The 17,425-nt window shown below is 48.7% G+C and overlaps 2 protein-coding genes across 4 annotated transcripts in view; one reads left to right on the top strand and one right to left on the bottom strand.

The window, feature by feature from the left end:
- LOC146379824 (uncharacterized) overlaps positions 1-4,628 on the bottom strand; it is a 6,429-nt gene extending 1,801 nt beyond the window's left edge. The window contains exons 1-5 of one of the 2 annotated variants that reach the window (XM_084941057.1): positions 3,776-4,628; positions 2,680-3,064; positions 2,493-2,588; positions 2,211-2,418; positions 1-703 (exon numbers count right to left, since the gene is read on the bottom strand). The exon at positions 1-703 is cut by the window's left edge and continues 1,801 nt beyond it. In XM_084941057.1, the coding sequence (XP_084797183.1) occupies positions 1-703; positions 2,211-2,418; positions 2,493-2,588; positions 2,680-3,054 (1,382 nt within the window). In that variant the 5' untranslated portion in view covers positions 3,055-3,064; positions 3,776-4,628. Of the gene's footprint in view, positions 704-2,210; positions 2,419-2,492; positions 2,589-2,679 lie in introns of both variants that reach the window. The other variant, XM_084941056.1, reaches the window with a different exon arrangement.
- Positions 4,629-4,748: 120 nt separating this feature from the next.
- mat2b (methionine adenosyltransferase 2 non-catalytic beta subunit methionine) lies at positions 4,749-17,387 on the top strand. Of its 2 annotated transcripts, none has more exons than XM_084941060.1 (7): positions 4,749-4,886; positions 6,550-6,744; positions 13,373-13,487; positions 13,675-13,827; positions 13,906-14,102; positions 14,179-14,292; positions 16,506-17,387. In XM_084941060.1, the coding sequence occupies exons 1-7, from the start codon at positions 4,857-4,859 to the stop codon at positions 16,677-16,679; spliced, it is 978 nt and encodes a 325-aa protein (XP_084797186.1). In that variant the 5' UTR covers positions 4,749-4,856; the 3' UTR covers positions 16,680-17,387. The 2 variants fall into 2 exon arrangements, with proteins under 2 accessions (XP_084797186.1, XP_084797185.1); XM_084941059.1 differs by lacking the exon at positions 4,749-4,886 and adding an exon at positions 5,087-5,253.
- The last annotated feature ends 38 nt before the right edge of the window (positions 17,388-17,425 follow it).

Here is a 17,425-nt window from a genome sequence, read left to right as displayed (position 1 = left end):
GTGTGGACATAGCCACCCTTCCCCAGGTGAGGGTGCAGGCTGCTGGGGAAGGGGATCTGCAGGAGGTGCTGGGAGGAGCCAGGGGCAGACGGAGAGGACACACCCAGGATGGAGCTCTGTTCCTGAGCACCGAGCAGTGGCCAGGTGCCCTGGTGGGAAGGTGGAGTCACAGCTCTCGCTGATGGGTTGGGCTTCAAAGTGGGTGGGTCTAAGTGGTCTAAACCTTGGCTGATAATTGGCTCACTTCCTCGTCTTTGCTGTGTCATCGGCTGTCTGGATGATTTACTTTGCTTCTTGTCTTGTGATTGGCTGAAAGACACAGCAACCTTGGAGAAGTGACCTTTGACCCCCACAGCCTGCTGGTAAGTGGGCGTAGGGCTATCCTCTTGGCCAACTGCTTTGCAGCTTGTTGACTTGTTGTCACGTGACGCGGCTGATGTGGTGAATGAGTGGCCGTATGAGTGTTTAACTAAACTCCTCACGTCTCTCACCACGTGAACCGGAGCTCTGACCACGCCTCCTCCTGTCTGATGACCCAGAGGCAGGACAGGTGATACCTCCGCGTTCTTCTTCAGGTTTTTCTGTTCCACCTGCATCTTTTTCGACAGCACGTTCTTAATGAGGCAGGATGCCATCTTTGTTTTGGTTTCATCCAGAGAGAACGACTTCTGAAGACGCTGAGAGTTTCCTCCAATCAGGAGCCCTGAAACCATCAGAAACTTCATCAAACTCAGATTCTTCGTCTTTCATCATCAATAGAACAAAAACAAAGACGTGTATTAATAATAATAATACTCAGTAGTAGAGTTGCACCTCTTCGACAGACATGTTGAGGCAGCATATGAAGCTTTGGTTTTCATGGCTTGCGGCGCACATTAACTGTTTTCTTCATGCAACCAATAGAAATGCAGAACGTCAGGGAGCGGGCATGTATACTCATGAAGACCCCAACAATGATGCAGTACAGGCAGAACACAAACTTTGAGCTGCATCCTCAGTGAAGCACGTGTCGCGTCTATTGTGAATCAGGGATCTCAATCATGCAAAAATCCTTGTAAATCATATCCTACCATCATTCAAGTACAGACATCACATGACTTCATGTCTGTACTTGAAAACGAGATTGTAGTCTCAATGAGACTTTTACCTGCATAAATAAAGGACTGATGCAAAAGGAAAGCTCTCGTTAGACACAGTCAGACACTCTGGAAACACCACATTTAGTTGTAGTGTGGAAGTCATGAAGTCTGACGGGCTGTGATCCAGTATCATGCTGTGCTACCCGGTGATTGAAGAAGTTTTATCCACTGAAAATCAGAATATGAAATAATTTTCTTAGAGGTTTTTTTCTGAGGTTAGGGTTAGGTTGGAGGACCAACGGGTTCGAGCTAAGTTCTAGTTTCTGAGATTTTCTCCAGTTTGCAGGGAACTATGTAGCAGTGTGTAAGACTGTTATTTGACACTCAGGCCTCTCTGCTATGGCAACCCACGGCACAGCAATAACACCAGTGTGGTATCAGCTTGAGTCTATTCAGATGTGTGTAATCAGTGCACACCTCAGCAAAGAAAGCGCCCCCCCTGCCCCCCCTCGTATTTCATGTGCGAACTACAACCCCAGTTCCAAAAAAGTTGGGATGGAGCAACAAAGGCTGGAAGAGTAAGGGGTACTGAACAGAGACAGTCAGAGATTTCAGAGCTAATCAGGTCAGACATGGTCGGGTATAAAGAGAAGACATCTCCCACTCTGCTGGAGTTTACACAGCTGAGTGTTTATTTTTTGTTCTTTTGTGTATAAAATGTGTGTTAATGAGATTTGTAAGTTGTTGCATTTCACACAGCGTCCCAACATTTCAGCATCGGGGCTGTTTTTGCTTTCTGCGTTCGCCAACCAAAGCCAGCATGCCGATAGCTAATGACACAAATCAGCTGAGTGGGAGTGTTTACTTCCTGTCACTTCCTGATTAAATACATGCCTCCCTCTGTTCAGGGATCTGATTGGTGGATACAAACTAGTTCCTACATTACAGTGACACTTGGCTGGACCAGTTTCTCTTCATCATGGAAAGGATCCTGTGATCATCCCTCTCTGATAACCTGAACCAGTGAATATGATCAATAACAGTTTATTTTTTCAGTGCTCTCCAGGGTGGAGGGCGGCGGTCCTTACTGACAGAAACAGGGAGCTTGTTGACAGGTAGACGTGCTGTTACCTTGGCCAGCCCCTGCAATCAGGCCCTTGTAGACCCCGTAGCTCTCAGCATCACTGCTAGTATTTGAGGTGGCGTGAAAGGAGGTGGGCATACTGTGTTGCCGTAGTAACAGTTCAGGCCGTGATCGAGTAGTGGGACACAGCAGCTCATTAGCTGACGTATTATTGTTAATTCCTCTGCCCTCAGCAGGAACATCCTTCAGTATCACCTGGACAGGTAGACCAACAGGTGAGCAAACAGTTAAACTGGCAGAAGACATACCTGTAGTTTATCAGTATTTACCTGTTCAGCGCCGTCCTCGCCGTCCTTCTTCTTCTTCTTCAGGTGAATCTGCCGTTTAGGCACCATCTTTAGCCCCTCCGCATCCTGACCTTTCACCTGGACGACAGGAAACAAATGCTGCTGGTAAAGATGAAACTAGGCCCCACACGTACGTTCATCTAACCAGCTGACGATGATGACCGCTCACCTGTGTCTCTATGGTGATGTCAACACACTCAAAGCCACTCTCTGGATCAGACGTTTCATCGTCTGATTGGATGAGGACAGAGGGAGAGAAGTGGAGTGAGAGATCTTCCTCCGACCAGTCGCTGACACTCCCCTCGTCTTCCACTTCCTCATCTGCCTCGGAGCGATGGGTGGAGCAGAAGTCCAGGTAATCTGGCTCGCTCTCACCTGTGCAGGTGAACTCAGAGCTCTTCTCTGCAGGAACTAGAGAACAGCGTGGAAGGATTTGTGCCTCAGCAGTTTGATGAGGCAGCACGTCGACTTCAGGGCAGCGGTGAGCGCTGAGGAAGATGCCCCGCCCACTTTCTCCTCTTGCTGTGTCCTCGTGGCCGCTCATGATTGTGTCTCTGGAGGACGCACAAACAAACATGGAGACATTAATGAAGCAGTTTGAATGAAATGATGATTTCCCACTGAGTCCACAGTGCTCCATGATTTAATCCCACTCAGTTCTACTGATCCACGATCACCATCCAGGGAAAACCCTCAATCTTAAATCCATGAAGCGGACCCGGCTGCTCGGGTCATTATTAAACTAAAGCCGTCCTGCCCTGTGATAGTTCCTCCAGAGCTGGGGTTCAGAGGTGATTCAGACAATCAGGCAGACGTACAGAGGCCGGCCAAACACGTGATACCTGCCGTCTGAGGAAGGCTGGGACAGGTACGCAGTGCTTCCCTTTATCAGCTCGCTGTCACACTGCGGTGATTCGATTAACGTAAAGGTGGGATCAAGAACCTTACTGAAACTGGCAGATCTGAGTAATAACTGCAGGTAAAATGGAAACGTGGCTTTAAAATGTAACCTCGGTCACAGAGTGATGCTGTACGCTGATCATCATTTATCTGATTTAAACATGCAGAGAGAAGCAGAGTGAAGCTCTGCACTGATGATGCGCGCGTTTACCTGAATGATGAAGCTGAAACATCAATGATTTAAATTTTACAGCTGAAAACTGTTTTACACTTACAGCTGGAACAAGTGCCAAATATTTAGAAGAAGAAATCAGGTTCAGTCATGAATAATAACCCAATAAAGGTGAGTGTTAGCATGCCCTTACCTGAAATCAGCTTAGCGTTAAACTACCGACAGGACCGGGACCAGAATCAGGATCATGTCCTGCTGTCAAACATTCAAGGTCAAACTTAGTTCGGACTTCTCCGGGAGAGCCTAGTCCTGGTTCTGGTCCTGGTCCTGGCTCGGGTTAAAGCCGAAGGGTGTGCTCCTGGTCCAGGACGAGTGTTCAGGCTCTGAGTTTAAATCCAATTAAATGAAATTTTCAAAGTTTTCAGACTCAGAAATGTGGCTGAGAGAAAGTTTTGGAGCAGCGGGTGAGTTTGATGTGAACACCAGCTCAGTGTGGGGCGACCCACAGCACCTGTGGGAGTGTTGCTGACAGGCTGCAGGGAGAGCGAGAGATAAACAGAGAGAGCGGGGCGGTGTCGGGCTGCAGGTTTCTATTTCAGGAGGTGAGTGACAGACGAGGCTGCAGCTCTGTGCACCGGCTCTGACCTGGGGGGGGGTCACACAACAACCCACACAGCAGAGTGAACCTGTGCATATGAAGACTCTGTTCTCCAAAGGTTTTTGTGCAGCACCGCAGTTCATGAATCATTTGATGGTGTGTTACAGTGTGCAGACTTTGGTCTCCACTGTGATCCTACAGTTTAGAATAGGCTGATGAAAGCAGTGGCACTTCCCCTAATTAGAATTATTTTACTGAAATATGTTTATGCTAATCAGGTTAAAAGGACCTATATCCGTGCAGATTTTGATGATTAATGAGATTTTTACTCGTCGCTCTGTCAGTAGGAACGACGTGGCTGCAGGCCGGGGATCGGTCTGCCCCCGACGGCCATGAAAGCAGTCAAACCTGAATCTGTTCACTTAGAAATAAACTGGTTTAATTAACAATTTAAGAGCTCTCGTCAGAGCCTGACCCCGAGTCTGATTTCGGTCACACTCCGCACCGCGTGGCGGTGGTAGAGCCACAAATCGACGTTTGTGTGAGCCGCTCACAAAGAAGAAGAAGCAGCGGAGCAGCACCGGGCTGTGACTCCGGGGAGTTTCCTGATCCTTGTGTGGGTTTCGTTGGTCCGTGGTTCGGTCCGTGCTGGTCCGGTCCGTCCTGGTCCGGTCCGATGCCCGGTTCTGGGTCCGCGTGCTCGCAGGTGAGCTCTGCCTTTGAGTCTTTCTCGCTCAGCTGTGATGCTGACGCCGTTAGAGCCGCTCCCGGGACGGTTCCGACCCGTTGGCGAGGATCAGGACTCTGACTTGGGTCACCGAAGCTAAAGAAAAGCCTGTTAGCCTGTATGCTAACCGCTAGTGGCACTGGCAGCGCGACAGCTGCTTTACGGCAAACAGCTGATCAGTCCGGAAGTGACCGAGACAGAAAGTGCGCATCAGAAAATCCGCGAGGCTCCGAGTGATTGGTACCTGATCAATAACTGATCCAGTGCACATATTCAATCAGAGATGAGCTGCGCAGGCGCAGAACTAAGGATTCTGTTCAGTCCGGGGCGCGTGCAGCTTGTTCAGGTAAAGCTCACCTGTCAGCTAAATGCTAACTGCTAACGGCTCCCAGAATTCAAATACTACTTAAATACTGCAGTAAAACTTATTTATAAAATAAACATACTGATTAAAGGAACTGATCTGGGTCTGCGCGTGCAGGGGGAGGGGCCTGCACAGGTGTGTGACTCTGGTATACTGGCAGAGGTATCTGTTTATACCCGACTGTAGTACTCCCTATAGTACTGTAATACTCACTGTACTACGGTATGAAGTACTAACTGCAGTACTCTCCTAACTGTAGTGCAGTCTGTAGTACTGATGTTCCCAAACGAGGGGATAAAAGTGTAAAACTAAGTCTGTAATCACGAGTGATGTCATGAGTGATGTCACAAGTGCTGACCTGTGCCGCACCCTGCAGTTAGAGTCCAGACACACAACCATGTTAAATATGAAAACATGTTCTTACCAAAGATGTTCTCTTATTATTAAAATGTAACAAGTCCATCTCAGCTGTTTCATTTGGTAGCTCTTGCTTGGCGTGCTTGTTGCTGTTCTCGTGTTGGCCTCAGGTAACGTGGAAGTGTTACCGTGCCAGCTGTATGTGCGTGATAACAGCAGTAGACAGTCACTGCTCCCCAGACCTCAGCAGGCAGGTGTGCTAAGGTGTCCAACATGTCCCCGATCAGAAGACTCAGAGCTGCTGAGGGTGACGACACACTGGCAGAAGAGCCAAACCTCTTCACCTGTTTTGAGGCTACACCACCAGTGGCGGCTACACCCCCCGACTGGCCACAGCAGTCTCACCCTGTCAGTAGGGCTGGGCGACATGAGGAAATCTAATATGACCATGTTTTGGAGCGACATCAGAGACATGATCTGTATCGCCACACGTTCTAACGTTGGTCCACCTCTGTGTTTGTTCTACTTTGATACAGGAAGTCAGAAAGAATTTAAATGTTTGAACCATCAGCTGCACAGTTTCAGCTTGGGAGGGGGGTCAGTGATGCATTCACAGAGTGTGGGAGAGAAAAACTCTCAATTGCATGCAGACAGATTATTGTTGCCATGGTAACCCATACTCTATGGTTACGATAAAGCCACGTTAACCATCGTACGTGGAAAACCCGCGATACATCGAGTATATTCGACACATCACCCCGCCCTAGTCTGTAGTACTGTCTGTATTACTGACTCTGGTACAACTTGTAGCAGTGTAGTATTGTGTGTAGTACTAAGTACAATACTGTCTTTCTATAGTACTAACTATAGTCCTCTGTAATACTAACTGTAGTACTGATGTGTGTACTCTTATGTACTCAGGAGGAGTTGCTGGTGGGGGCGCCACGCGTCCTGGTTACCGGGGCGACAGGCCTCCTGGGGCGAGCGGTGTGCCGAGAGTTTCACAGCGCCGGATGGACCGTCACTGGGACGGGATACAGGAGAGCCAGGCTCCGCCTTCTGCGCTGTGACCTCACAGACGAGGACGCCGTCAGAGGACTGCTGCACGAATACAAGGTACTGCATGCTGTACTGCACACACAAGCTGTGTATTGTTACAGAGTACTTCGACAACAGTACTCCGACTCCATGTGGTTCGTTGACCTTATTGGTGACCTCACAAGAGCCTCTAGGTCAGAGTCCACCTAGGAGACTTTCCTGAGCATTAACCCCGCCCCCACAGATCAGCAAATGGATCGAGTCACCTGTCGAATGTGACACGGTGACAGAGAGGGGTCCCTCATCACCTGTGTGTTTGACCTTCACGGTCACCATGGAAACCAGCTCCACATGCGAGCTCACCAAGTATCAGAGCTCATCACTCTGAGAGCTCACCTGGTGGAGTCGGGGAGAACAAGCACCTGGCTGCTGCTGCTGGGGGGGACGGCGAGGTGCTCCACTGAGGGGCCACACCCCTTCTCAGGTGCATGGGCAAACAGATACAGGAGTGGATCCATCCATGTTGTTCTGCTGGGCCGGGTCGCGGGGGCAGCAGCCTCAGCAGAGAGGCCCACACCTCCGTCCCCTCCACCACCTCCTCCAGCGTGTCCTGGGTCTGCCCCGGGGCCTCCTCTGAGTGGGACATGTTGGAACTCCTCAGCTGGCTCCCCTCCGGGATGGCTGAACTCCTCACCCTGTCTCTAAGGGTGCGTTCACACCGAACGCGATAGACGCGACCGGAGCTTCAGGTTTACGTGTAAAGAGGAGCGCGATGAAGCGCGACTGGGGGTCCCGCGAAACTTCAGAAGCAGATTTGCGGCACAAAAGCGCTTTTCTGCCCGATTTGCGCAACCGAGTAGTGCGACTGACGCGTTTGAAGCGTGAGGTAAAATGTGCGCTGCAGTTTGTGTGTTGCATTTTGTGCATTCGCGCTAATCGTGTCTACCACTCGAGTTGGAAAAATCTGAACTCCAGCGTCAAGTCGCTGTAGTGACTAATGTGTAAAGCGTCCTTTTCGCCACTGCTCTGCTCTCTCTTCAAACGCTCGACAGCTGCCGTCCTGCAAACATACCGTGCGGCACTACTTCCTCCCACGTTTCCGCTTCACACGCGTCAAAATTGAATATTTTAAAGCGCGACCAGTTTGCTTTGGACGCGCTTCGAGGTGCGAATGTGCATGCGACCAGCTAGGGGCGTGTGGTGCTTTTTGGTCACGCCTATCCTTCTGAAGGATGATGGTGTTTCTGGTATAGCACAACTTTATCCTTCCGGCAGCTCCCGGGGAGCCCTACGGGACATTCATATAGAGATCCTCCAGCTTAAAACTGCATCACCCTCCCAGGACCTGAAGCTCGGTAAAGCACCCCACCGACATTGAAACCATCTGTTCTCTGATTGGTCTCAAATGTAACAATCCAGTCAGCTGAAAGAAAAAAACTGGGTCAGAAGTCGTACTGGTCAGTTGAAACGCACACAGCCAGGAAGCTGAGCGCAGAGTTTTACCGTAGTTTTGTGCTTTGTATCTGTTAGAAGACCTTAACAAAAACTATTTGTAACTTCTGTAAATGTTTTTAAAAACACACAGATTCTCATCTGTAGATGCACAAGCGTAACATTTTCAGATATTTTGGTTTACAAGACACAAATCTCAGTTCACAGCAACTCATTTGATTTACAGAATATGTCTGAGCCCAGTTTGAGCCCATAAGGAAGCTCATTTCTGTCGCGTTCTTTCGGTCCCCGCCCACGCCTCGTCACCATAGCTGAGGGTAGGGACGTAGATTGAGCGGTTTCACACTCAGCTCTCTCTTAACCACGACGGTCCGGGACAGTGTTCGCATCACTGCAGCGGCAATCCGTCTGGCGATCTCCCCTCGCTTGTGATCAACGCCTCAACATACTTAAACGCCTCCACCTAGTAGCTCGTCCCTGACCCGGAGTGGGCGCTCAGAGTGGGACCGTGGCCTCAGACTTGGAGGTGCTGACTCTCGTTCACACTGTGCTGTGAAACTGTGAGTTGGAGCCAGCAGAACCACATCGACTGTGAGAAGCAGAGACTTTAGTCCTGACACCACGCAGCTACACCCGGAAATCCGTCCATAAAATTATGCAGAGAATCGGTGACGTGTCCTAGGCCTGTTCGATATAACGATATATATCGGATGACGATATAAAAACGTCTAGTTTCATTTTATGCTATCGTTTGTTTTGTGGTGTCGCAAAATAAACTGTTTACAGCAATATTTTTCATGGTTCTGATGTCACTGTAGTGGCTACATTAATTTCTTAAAGTTCTCTCTTCCTCTTATATTTAATATAACCACACTACGGACGGACAAGCGCCTGTTTTTATGTGTTGTCGTTAGCAACAACGACGGTAACACCATCGCGTGTCCGCTTGTTTATGTTCCACATAAACCTTTCACAATAAAGCTCAAGATCCTGTTGAGACTTTTCAAAATAAACTGAATCACGTGAAAGAGCAGATTGTTTACGGATGAGAAGTAAAAAAGACGCCAGGTGCTAAAAAATAAACCTTAGATTCAAACGTTAGAACAGGCTGTTCCCCGCAGCACGCCGTGTAATAAACACTCACAAAGAAAACGGCAGCCGTTACAACTGATGTCTAAAAATGTATCGTTTCATGCATCGGTTAAAACACTCGACTCCAGCTACATGACGCACAGCTGCAAACACGTCACGCAAGTCGAGCTGCCCGAGATTCACAGAGTTTACAGGAAATGTTACATTTTTGTGATTTATATCGTTATCGGGCGATGGATGTCTTATATCGGGAGATGAGATTTTGGTCATATCGCACAGCCCTATGAGTCCTTTGGTGTGTGTGGAGACGTTCACACACTGAGTTTAAAACACTCTTCACCTTACACTGGATGATTATCAGCTGGTGGAATAAACTGGAAGTACTTCTGCCTTTGGCTGCAGTAGTTTTACTGCATGTTTGACAAATGACAACATTTTGTTGGACATCCTGGTGAGATCCAAACTCTGTGGCCGTGTTTCCTGTGTGGTAGGATATAAACGCTCAGAGCAGTGTGTCGGGGAGTCCCAGGTCCAGCTGGGATAACCACTCACATGTTCCTCTGCTTCCCTGGACACTGTGTCTGTGGTAACATCCCTAACCATCACTCTGTGCTCTCCACGGGACTCAGCTGTACATCTGCATCTAAAGGTCAAAGTTCACTCTTTAAGGATCCCAATGTCCACATGTTGGACAGAGAAGACAGAGGAGTGAAAGAAGCGTCTATCTCCACTGTGAACAACCCTCTTTGGACAGAGGGCGGGGCTTATGACACTGTCCGCCATCTGTAATCCAGTCTGACATCCTTCCCAGACGCCTTAACGCCCACTCACATCCTGGTCATATGACCTCAGTAAGTCACATGATAGGGTGGGGCTAGGTCTCACAATGACCTACACCTTCTTCACACCTTGGCTCGTGTTATGAGTCACAGGGTCAGTAGTGGGTAAATGACCGTCCCACTGGGGGACCCGCCCACATCAGCGTGGGAGCGCTGCACCCGGGGACTCCAGGGGCGGGTACTCTGAGCTGAGCACAGACAACGCTCAGGACCTGTTCCCCGACCCGCAGGCGCAGGGAACAGACCGTCTCGTACAGGCAGCGGGCCGAGCGGTTACCAGGATACTGATCGGGTTTATGGTTGGTCAGAGGCTGTGAGCGAGCAGGTGCAGCTGCTGAAGGACGGAGACGACTCACCTGCGAGTCAGCTGACAGGATTCAGGCTGTTTGTAATGGTATGTTCTGGCATCACTAGAGATGGCACGATACCACTTTCTTATGTCCGATATGAATCCGATGTGTTTTAATCAATAAAACTGTTTTTTAAATATCTTGCTGCATTATGTATAAGTTCAAACTCAAGTTAAAAAACACTGAAGCTATTCTGTTACACCTGTGTGTAAAAAAACACACTGCACCCAAAATATTTCATAGTTCAGCAAAACTGATCAATCTAATAAACTTAAACCTGCTCCATCCTCCCTATTCTGGTGTTTTAAAGAGTAAGCAGCCTAACTAATAGGGCTGCAAACTCCCAGCAAAAAACCCCCAAAAAATAGGGACCCCCCCCCCCCCCCCCCCCCCCCCCCCCCCCCCACCTCATGATGCTTAATCGATGTAATCAACTTTAATTTGATGCAGTGTGAAAAAAAATGCACAGAGATAAATTATTTTTCCAGAATAATTAAATAGATTCAACATCTTTCTTCAACAGAACTGCAGACTGCACAGATGGTACCTTCCCAAAGTAAAGTACTACAGCTTACTAGGGTATATCAGACTTAACAGTTACTATACAGGGAGTGCAGAATTATTAGGCAAGTTGTATTTTTGAGGAATAATTTTATTATTGAACAACAACCATGTTCTCAATGAACCCAAAAAACTCATTAATATCAAAGCTGAATGTTTTTGGAAGTAGTTTTTAGTTTGTTTTTAGTTTTAGCTATTTTAGGGGGATATCTGTGTGTGCAGGTGACTATTACTGTGCATAATTATTAGGCAACTTAACAAAAAACAAATATATACCCATTTCAATTATTTATTTTTACCAGTGAAACCAATATAACATCTCCACATTCACAAATATACATTTCTGACATTCAAAAACAAAACAAAAACAAATCAGCGACCAATATAGCCACCTTTCTTTGCAAGGACACTCAAAAGCCTGCCATCCATGGATTCTGTCAGTGTTTTGATCTGTTCACCATCAACATTGCGTGCAGCAGCAACCACAGCCTCCCAGACACTGTTCAGAGAGGTGTACTGTTTTCCCTCCTTGTAAATCTCACATTTGATGATGGACCACAGGTTCTCAATGGGGTTCAGATCAGGTGAACAAGGAGGCCATGTCATTAGTTTTTCTTCTTTTATACCCTTTCTTGCCAGCCACGCTGTGGAGTACTTGGACGCGTGTGATGGAGCATTGTCCTGCATGAAAATCATGTTTTTCTTGAAGGATGCAGACTTCTTCCTGTACCACTGCTTGAAGAAGGTGTCTTCCAGAAACTGGCAGTAGGACTGGGAGTTGAGCTTGACTCCATCCTCAACCCGAAAAGGCCCCACAAGCTCATCTTTGATGATACCAGCCCAAACCAGTACTCCACCTCCACCTTGCTGGCGTCTGAGTCGGACTGGAGCTCTCTGCCCTTTACCAATCCAGCCACGGGCCCATCCATCTGGCCCATCAAGACTCACTCTCATTTCATCAGTCCATAAAACCTTAGAAAAACCAGTCTTGAGATATTTCTTGGCCCAGTCTTGACGTTTCAGCTTGTGTGTCTTGTTCAGTGGTGGTCGTCTTTCAGCCTTTCTTACCTTGGCCATGTCTCTGAGTATTGCACACCTTGTGCTTTTGGGCACTCCAGTGATGTTGCAGCTCTGAAATATGGCCAAACTGGTGGCAAGTGGCATCTTGGCAGCTGCACGCTTGACTTTTCTCAGTTCATGGGCAGTTATTTTGCGCCTTGGTTTTTCCACACGCTTCTTGCGACCCTGTTGACTATTTTGAATGAAACGCTTGATTGTTCGATGATCACGCTTCAGAAGCTTTGCAATTTTGAGACTGCTGCATCCCTCTGCAAGATATCTCACTATTTTTGACTTTTCTGAGCCTGTCAAGTCCTTCTTTTGACCCATTTTGCCAAAGGAAAGGACGTTGCCTAATAATTATGCACACCTGATATAGGGTGTTGATGTCATTAGACCACACCCCTTCTCATTACAGAGATGCACATCACCTAATATGCTTAATTGGTAGTAGGCTTTCAAGCCTATACAGCTTGGAGTAAGACAACATGCATGAAGAGGATGATGTGGACAAAATACTCATTTGCCTAATAATTCTGCACTCCCTGTATACAGTAATGGACTTCTATATATTTTACATCAGATTAAAACTTTGGGTGTAAGATTCAGATAATTATTTATTAAAAGCTTGACATTTTAAATGAGAATAAGAAAGAAAAGTATGTCTTTGTGCCCCCTTTTCCCTGTTCATGCCCTATCGGCCCCCCTGGCTAAACTTTGCTAGATCCGCCCCTGCACAGTTACCAGCCGTCAGCTGCGCAGAAAAAGATCCTGGTGTAGAAAGTAATATTAAATAAATTCTAACAACAGCTGATCAAGCTTAAACGTGCTGCTGTTGTTCAACCGCTGGTTTCCTCTTTCTGGTGCAAAGTGGACCAAAAACAAACAAGAGAGAAAAGCCGATCAGCTGATCATTGATCAGTTTCATAATTGAAGTAGCAGCAGGGGAGAGAGAGAGAGAGGCAGTCGCTCCATATATCGGTTGTTAAGCTTAACGTGCGAATGCTTTACAAACACTCAGAGATGAACTTACACACTTGCTTTACTTCTCTCTGGGAAAACTTCCTCGGAGATGAAATGCTGGTTTGAGGCCACAAATACACACAGCCGCTCTATCACGTGACCACACTGCTGCGACGTGCTACGGTTATGAGCCGAGTTACGCCGTGTCGCAAGTTTTGTGAGGTGCTTTTGTGATATTTAATGGATCGATTACATTTTTTATTTCTCTCCAATATCCGATCCAGTAATTTACGTCAATATCTGACCGATACGTAACATCGGATCGGTCCATCTCTCGTTACTGTACAGCTGATGGTCACTAAATAAAGTTGTTTTGAATGTGTGTTTCAGCCTGATGTGATCGTCCACTGTGCGGCCGAGAGGCGTCCAGATGTTATGGAGAGACACACGGAAGCAGCTGTTAATCTGAACGTGCACGCCACGAGCACGCTCGCCAAGGAGGCAGGTCAGTGACGCCACCACACCATCACCAGATATTCTTTGGCCTGACACAGGTGGGGGCACGAGAAGGTTTGGGGGTGGAGCTCCTGTAGTGCGCATCAGAGCCCCGCCCCCTCACACATCACGCACCTTGATTTCAGTGCAGCTCTGTGTGAGCGCGCCTCCGTAACAGGTAACCTCTGTGTCTGCAGCCACCTGCGGGGCGCTCTTCCTCTACATCAGCACCGACTACGTGTTTGACGGCAGGAATCCTCCGTACGGTGAGGATGACAGTCCAAACCCGCTCAACGTTTATGGGCGGAGCAAACTGGAGGGGGAGAGGGAGACGCTGCGCCACTGTCCAGGTACGTCTCAGTCACCTGTCTGAGTCTTCTGTCTCTCGCCTGCCCCTCAGTCACCTGTTTGACCCGTGACCCTGCCAGGTGCGGTGGTACTGCGGGTGCCCGTTCTGTTTGGGGAGGTGGAGTCGGTGACGGAGAGCGTGGTGACGTCGTTGTACCTGAAGGTTCAGGAGGCGTCAGAGGAGAGCTGCACGCTGGATCACGTCTTGCAGAGATTCCCCACTGACGCCCGAGACGTCGCTGCCGTCTGCAGGAAGCTGTCTGAGAGAGCACGACAGGTGAGCGTCAGAGAGACAGGTGAGCATCAGGTGGACTTCAGTCTGCCCGTCTCACCGCCGTCTGCTTTTCCGTCAGGACCCGTCCATCAGAGGAATCTTTCACTTCTCTGGGAAAGAGCAGATGACTAAATATGAAATGGCGGTTGCCATCGCTCAGGCCTTCAACCTGCCGTCCGGCCACCTCATACCTGTAAGTGGTCCCACACCTGAGCCGCCTCATACCTGTAAGTGGTCCCACACCTGAGCCGCCTCATACCTGTAAGTGGTCCCACACCTGAGCCTCCTCATACCTGTAAGTGGTCCCACACCTGAGCCTCCTCATACCTGTAAGTGGTCCCACACCTGAGCCGCCTCATACCTGTAAGTGGTCCCACACCTGAGCCGCCTCATACCTGTAAGTGGTCCCACACCTGAGCCGCCTCATACCTGTAAGTGGTCCCACACCTGAGCCGCCTCATACATGTAAGTGGTCACACACCTGTGCCGCCTCATACCTGTAAGTGGTCCCACACCTGAGCCGCCTCATACCTGTAAGTGGTCACACACCTGAGCCGCCTCATACATGTAAGTGGTCCCACACCTGTGCCGCCTCATACCTGTAAGTGGTCCCACACCTGAGCCGCCTCATACCTGTAAGTGGTCCCACACCTGAGCCGCCTCATACCTGTAAGTGGTCCCACACCTGAGCCGCCTCATACCTGTAAGTGGTCCCACACCTGAGCCTCCTCATACCTGTAAGTGGTCCCACACCTGAGCCTCCTCATACCTGTAAGTGGTCCCACACCTGAGCCGCCTCATACCTGTAAGTGGTCCCACACCTGAGCCGCCTCATACATGTAAGTGGTCCCACACCTGTGCCGCCTCATACCTGTAAGTGGTCACACACCTGAGCCGCCTCATACATGTAAGTGGTCCCACACCTGTGCCGCCTCATACCTGTAAGTGGTCCCACACCTGAGCCGCCTCATACCTGTAAGTGGTCCCACACCTGAGCCGCCTCATACCTGTAAGTGGTCCCACACCTGAGCCGCCTCATACCTGTAAGTGGTCCCACACCTGAGCCTCCTCATACCTGTAAGTGGTCCCACACCTGAGCCTCCTCATACCTGTAAGTGGTCCCACACCTGAGCCTCCTCATACCTGTAAGTGGTCCCACACCTGAGCCGCCTCATACCTGTAAGTGGTCCCACACCTGAGCCTCCTCATACCTGTAAGTGGTCACACACCTGAGCCTCCTCATACCTGTAAGTGGTCACACACCTGAGCCTCCTCATACCTGTAAGTGGTCACACACCTGAGCCTCCTCATACCTGACACAGCTCAGGCTGTAAAGCAGTGACGTGTTCGTCTGTCGCTCAGTATGTTTTAGCCCAACCACAGCTCTGCAGCTTGTCACCACAGTTTAATGTGCTCGAGGTCGTAGCAGCGCAACACCAGCTGACCACGAACAGCAGCCAGGGCTCTGATTGGTCAGCTGCCTTAAATGGAGATGAACTAAAGCCAGTTTAACCAGCCTGCCTGTGTAAGGATGTAAAGTTATTACCTGAGGCCCTGCACACCTGAGGTGTCGATCTGTTATCTGGGTTCACCCCGACATGATGCCGATTGGCTGATTATCAATCAGCTTAACTTGCTTAAATTGCACCCACAAAGAAAGGAGGCGGGGCTGAAAGCACCTGAGGTGAGTGTCACCTGCTGAGTGTTTGCAGCAGAGCGACAGACAGCAGCGGTGCATCAGCACATGAACACATCATGGTTCAGTCTGAGCTGCTGGAGCGACAGCTGCGCTTCCTTCACGGTTTCCAGGACATCGTCCTGAAAGTGGCCAATCAGAGAAAAGTTTACACTCTGACCTCCTGACCATTTCAGTTTATTCTCTCAGCTGTTTGTAAAGATCACATTTACAGACAGGATTCAGACATCGGCTCGGTCCACGAATCTGATCTGAGGTCAGCAGGTACAGCGCAGGTGTTCCACTGATGCTTATAGAGCAATAAAGCTGATAAAGTTTTATTGATAGTATTATGGTTATTATTATTATTATTATTGTCATTACTGCTCATCAGGGAAACACAGACCCCGCCCCTTTCCCCACAGAGCTCTGAGGGATCTTCAGGAATGGCGATGCTGTTTTCTGGGGATCTGATTGGTCTATAGGTGTTGATGTCATACCTGATAATCTCTAATCTTCAGAGCAGGTTTGGCTCATAGCATAGGTTACCATGGCGATTTACCCCAGTAAGAGTGATCCACCTTTGTAGTCCAGAAACCCAGAGTTAACCTGAGGTTAGCTGCTTCATGGTGCGTGGCTCGTTTTGAATCTTTTCATAATCAGCAGGATTTTGCACTCATTATAAACAAACTGTATCACCTGTGGTCCCGACCCTGTCTGTGTTCTTGCAGCTGACCGAGCAGCCGGCGGCGTCGGCTCTTCGTCCAATCAACAGTCAGTTAAACTGTTCTCGTCTGGAGCTGCTGAACCTGAGCGTGGAACCGCGACCTTTCACCTCCGCCATTATCGACTGCCTGTGGCCGTTCACGCCCGACAAACGCTGGAGACAGACCGTCTTCCACTGAGACGACTGGATTAGCAGCGGGCCGGATGTACAGATTATTTAGTCTTTGTGCCCCAAGTCCTGTCTGCAAGCTCTGCACTGCTGATAGTATTACCAGCTCATAGTCCTGCACCAGATTATACTCGGAACGTTACCAGATTATACTCGGAACGTTACCAGATTATGCTCGGAACGTTACCAGATTATGCTCGGAACGTTACCAGATTATGCTCGGAACGTTACCAGATTATACTCGGAACGTTACCAGATTATACTCGGAACGTTACCAGATTACAGTCAGAATAATGTTCTGGGTTGAGTGTTGTTAATCCCTAATTGTTCATGTCTCGTGTCAGTGTTTGCATAGATTCACTTTATATCAGTGTGAACAAGCTGAGTGTGCTCTGTAAGATTCACACTACACTTCAGTGTGTTCTGACAACAAAATGTTACATATTATATCACCACCTCCAATCTTCAGTCTAATCTGGAATTTATTGGGTTAGTCCAGACGCTGTTAGTTTAATCTGGACTTTTTTTTGCTGTATGTATGGGACCTGAATAAATACCGGTGATTTTTATGTTTGAAGTTCAGGTTTAATCAGGAAGTTTGAAGTCGACCCCAGATTAAATCCGACTCGGTAAATGTCCTGCTGGCTGCAGGACTCACAGTGATGTGTGTGTATCTGCTGTAAACGACACCTCAACATTAAATACGTGAAACTGTCAAGCCTCAGTCTTTCATTGTGAAGGTTATCCTCCTCCTCC

This window comes from Perissodus microlepis, chromosome 10, assembly GCF_051167445.1.
Source record: "Perissodus microlepis isolate ML-2025 ecotype Zambia chromosome 10, ASM5116744v1, whole genome shotgun sequence".
Taxonomy (NCBI): Eukaryota; Metazoa; Chordata; class Actinopteri; order Cichliformes; family Cichlidae; genus Perissodus; species Perissodus microlepis.
Note: the sequence above shows the minus strand (reverse complement) of the source record. Positions and strands in the feature narration are given on the sequence as shown.

Coding starts and splice junctions, on each gene's coding strand:
- mat2b (XM_084941059.1), top strand. CDS start 5,191: ATGAGCTGCGCAGGCGCAGAACTAAGGATTCTGTTCAGTCCGGGGCGC. Junction 13,828..13,905: donor GACGCTGCGCCACTGTCCAG/GTACGTCTCAGT, acceptor TGACCCTGCCAG/GTGCGGTGGTACTGCGGGTG. Junction 14,103..14,178: donor TGTCTGAGAGAGCACGACAG/GTGAGCGTCAGA, acceptor CTTTTCCGTCAG/GACCCGTCCATCAGAGGAAT.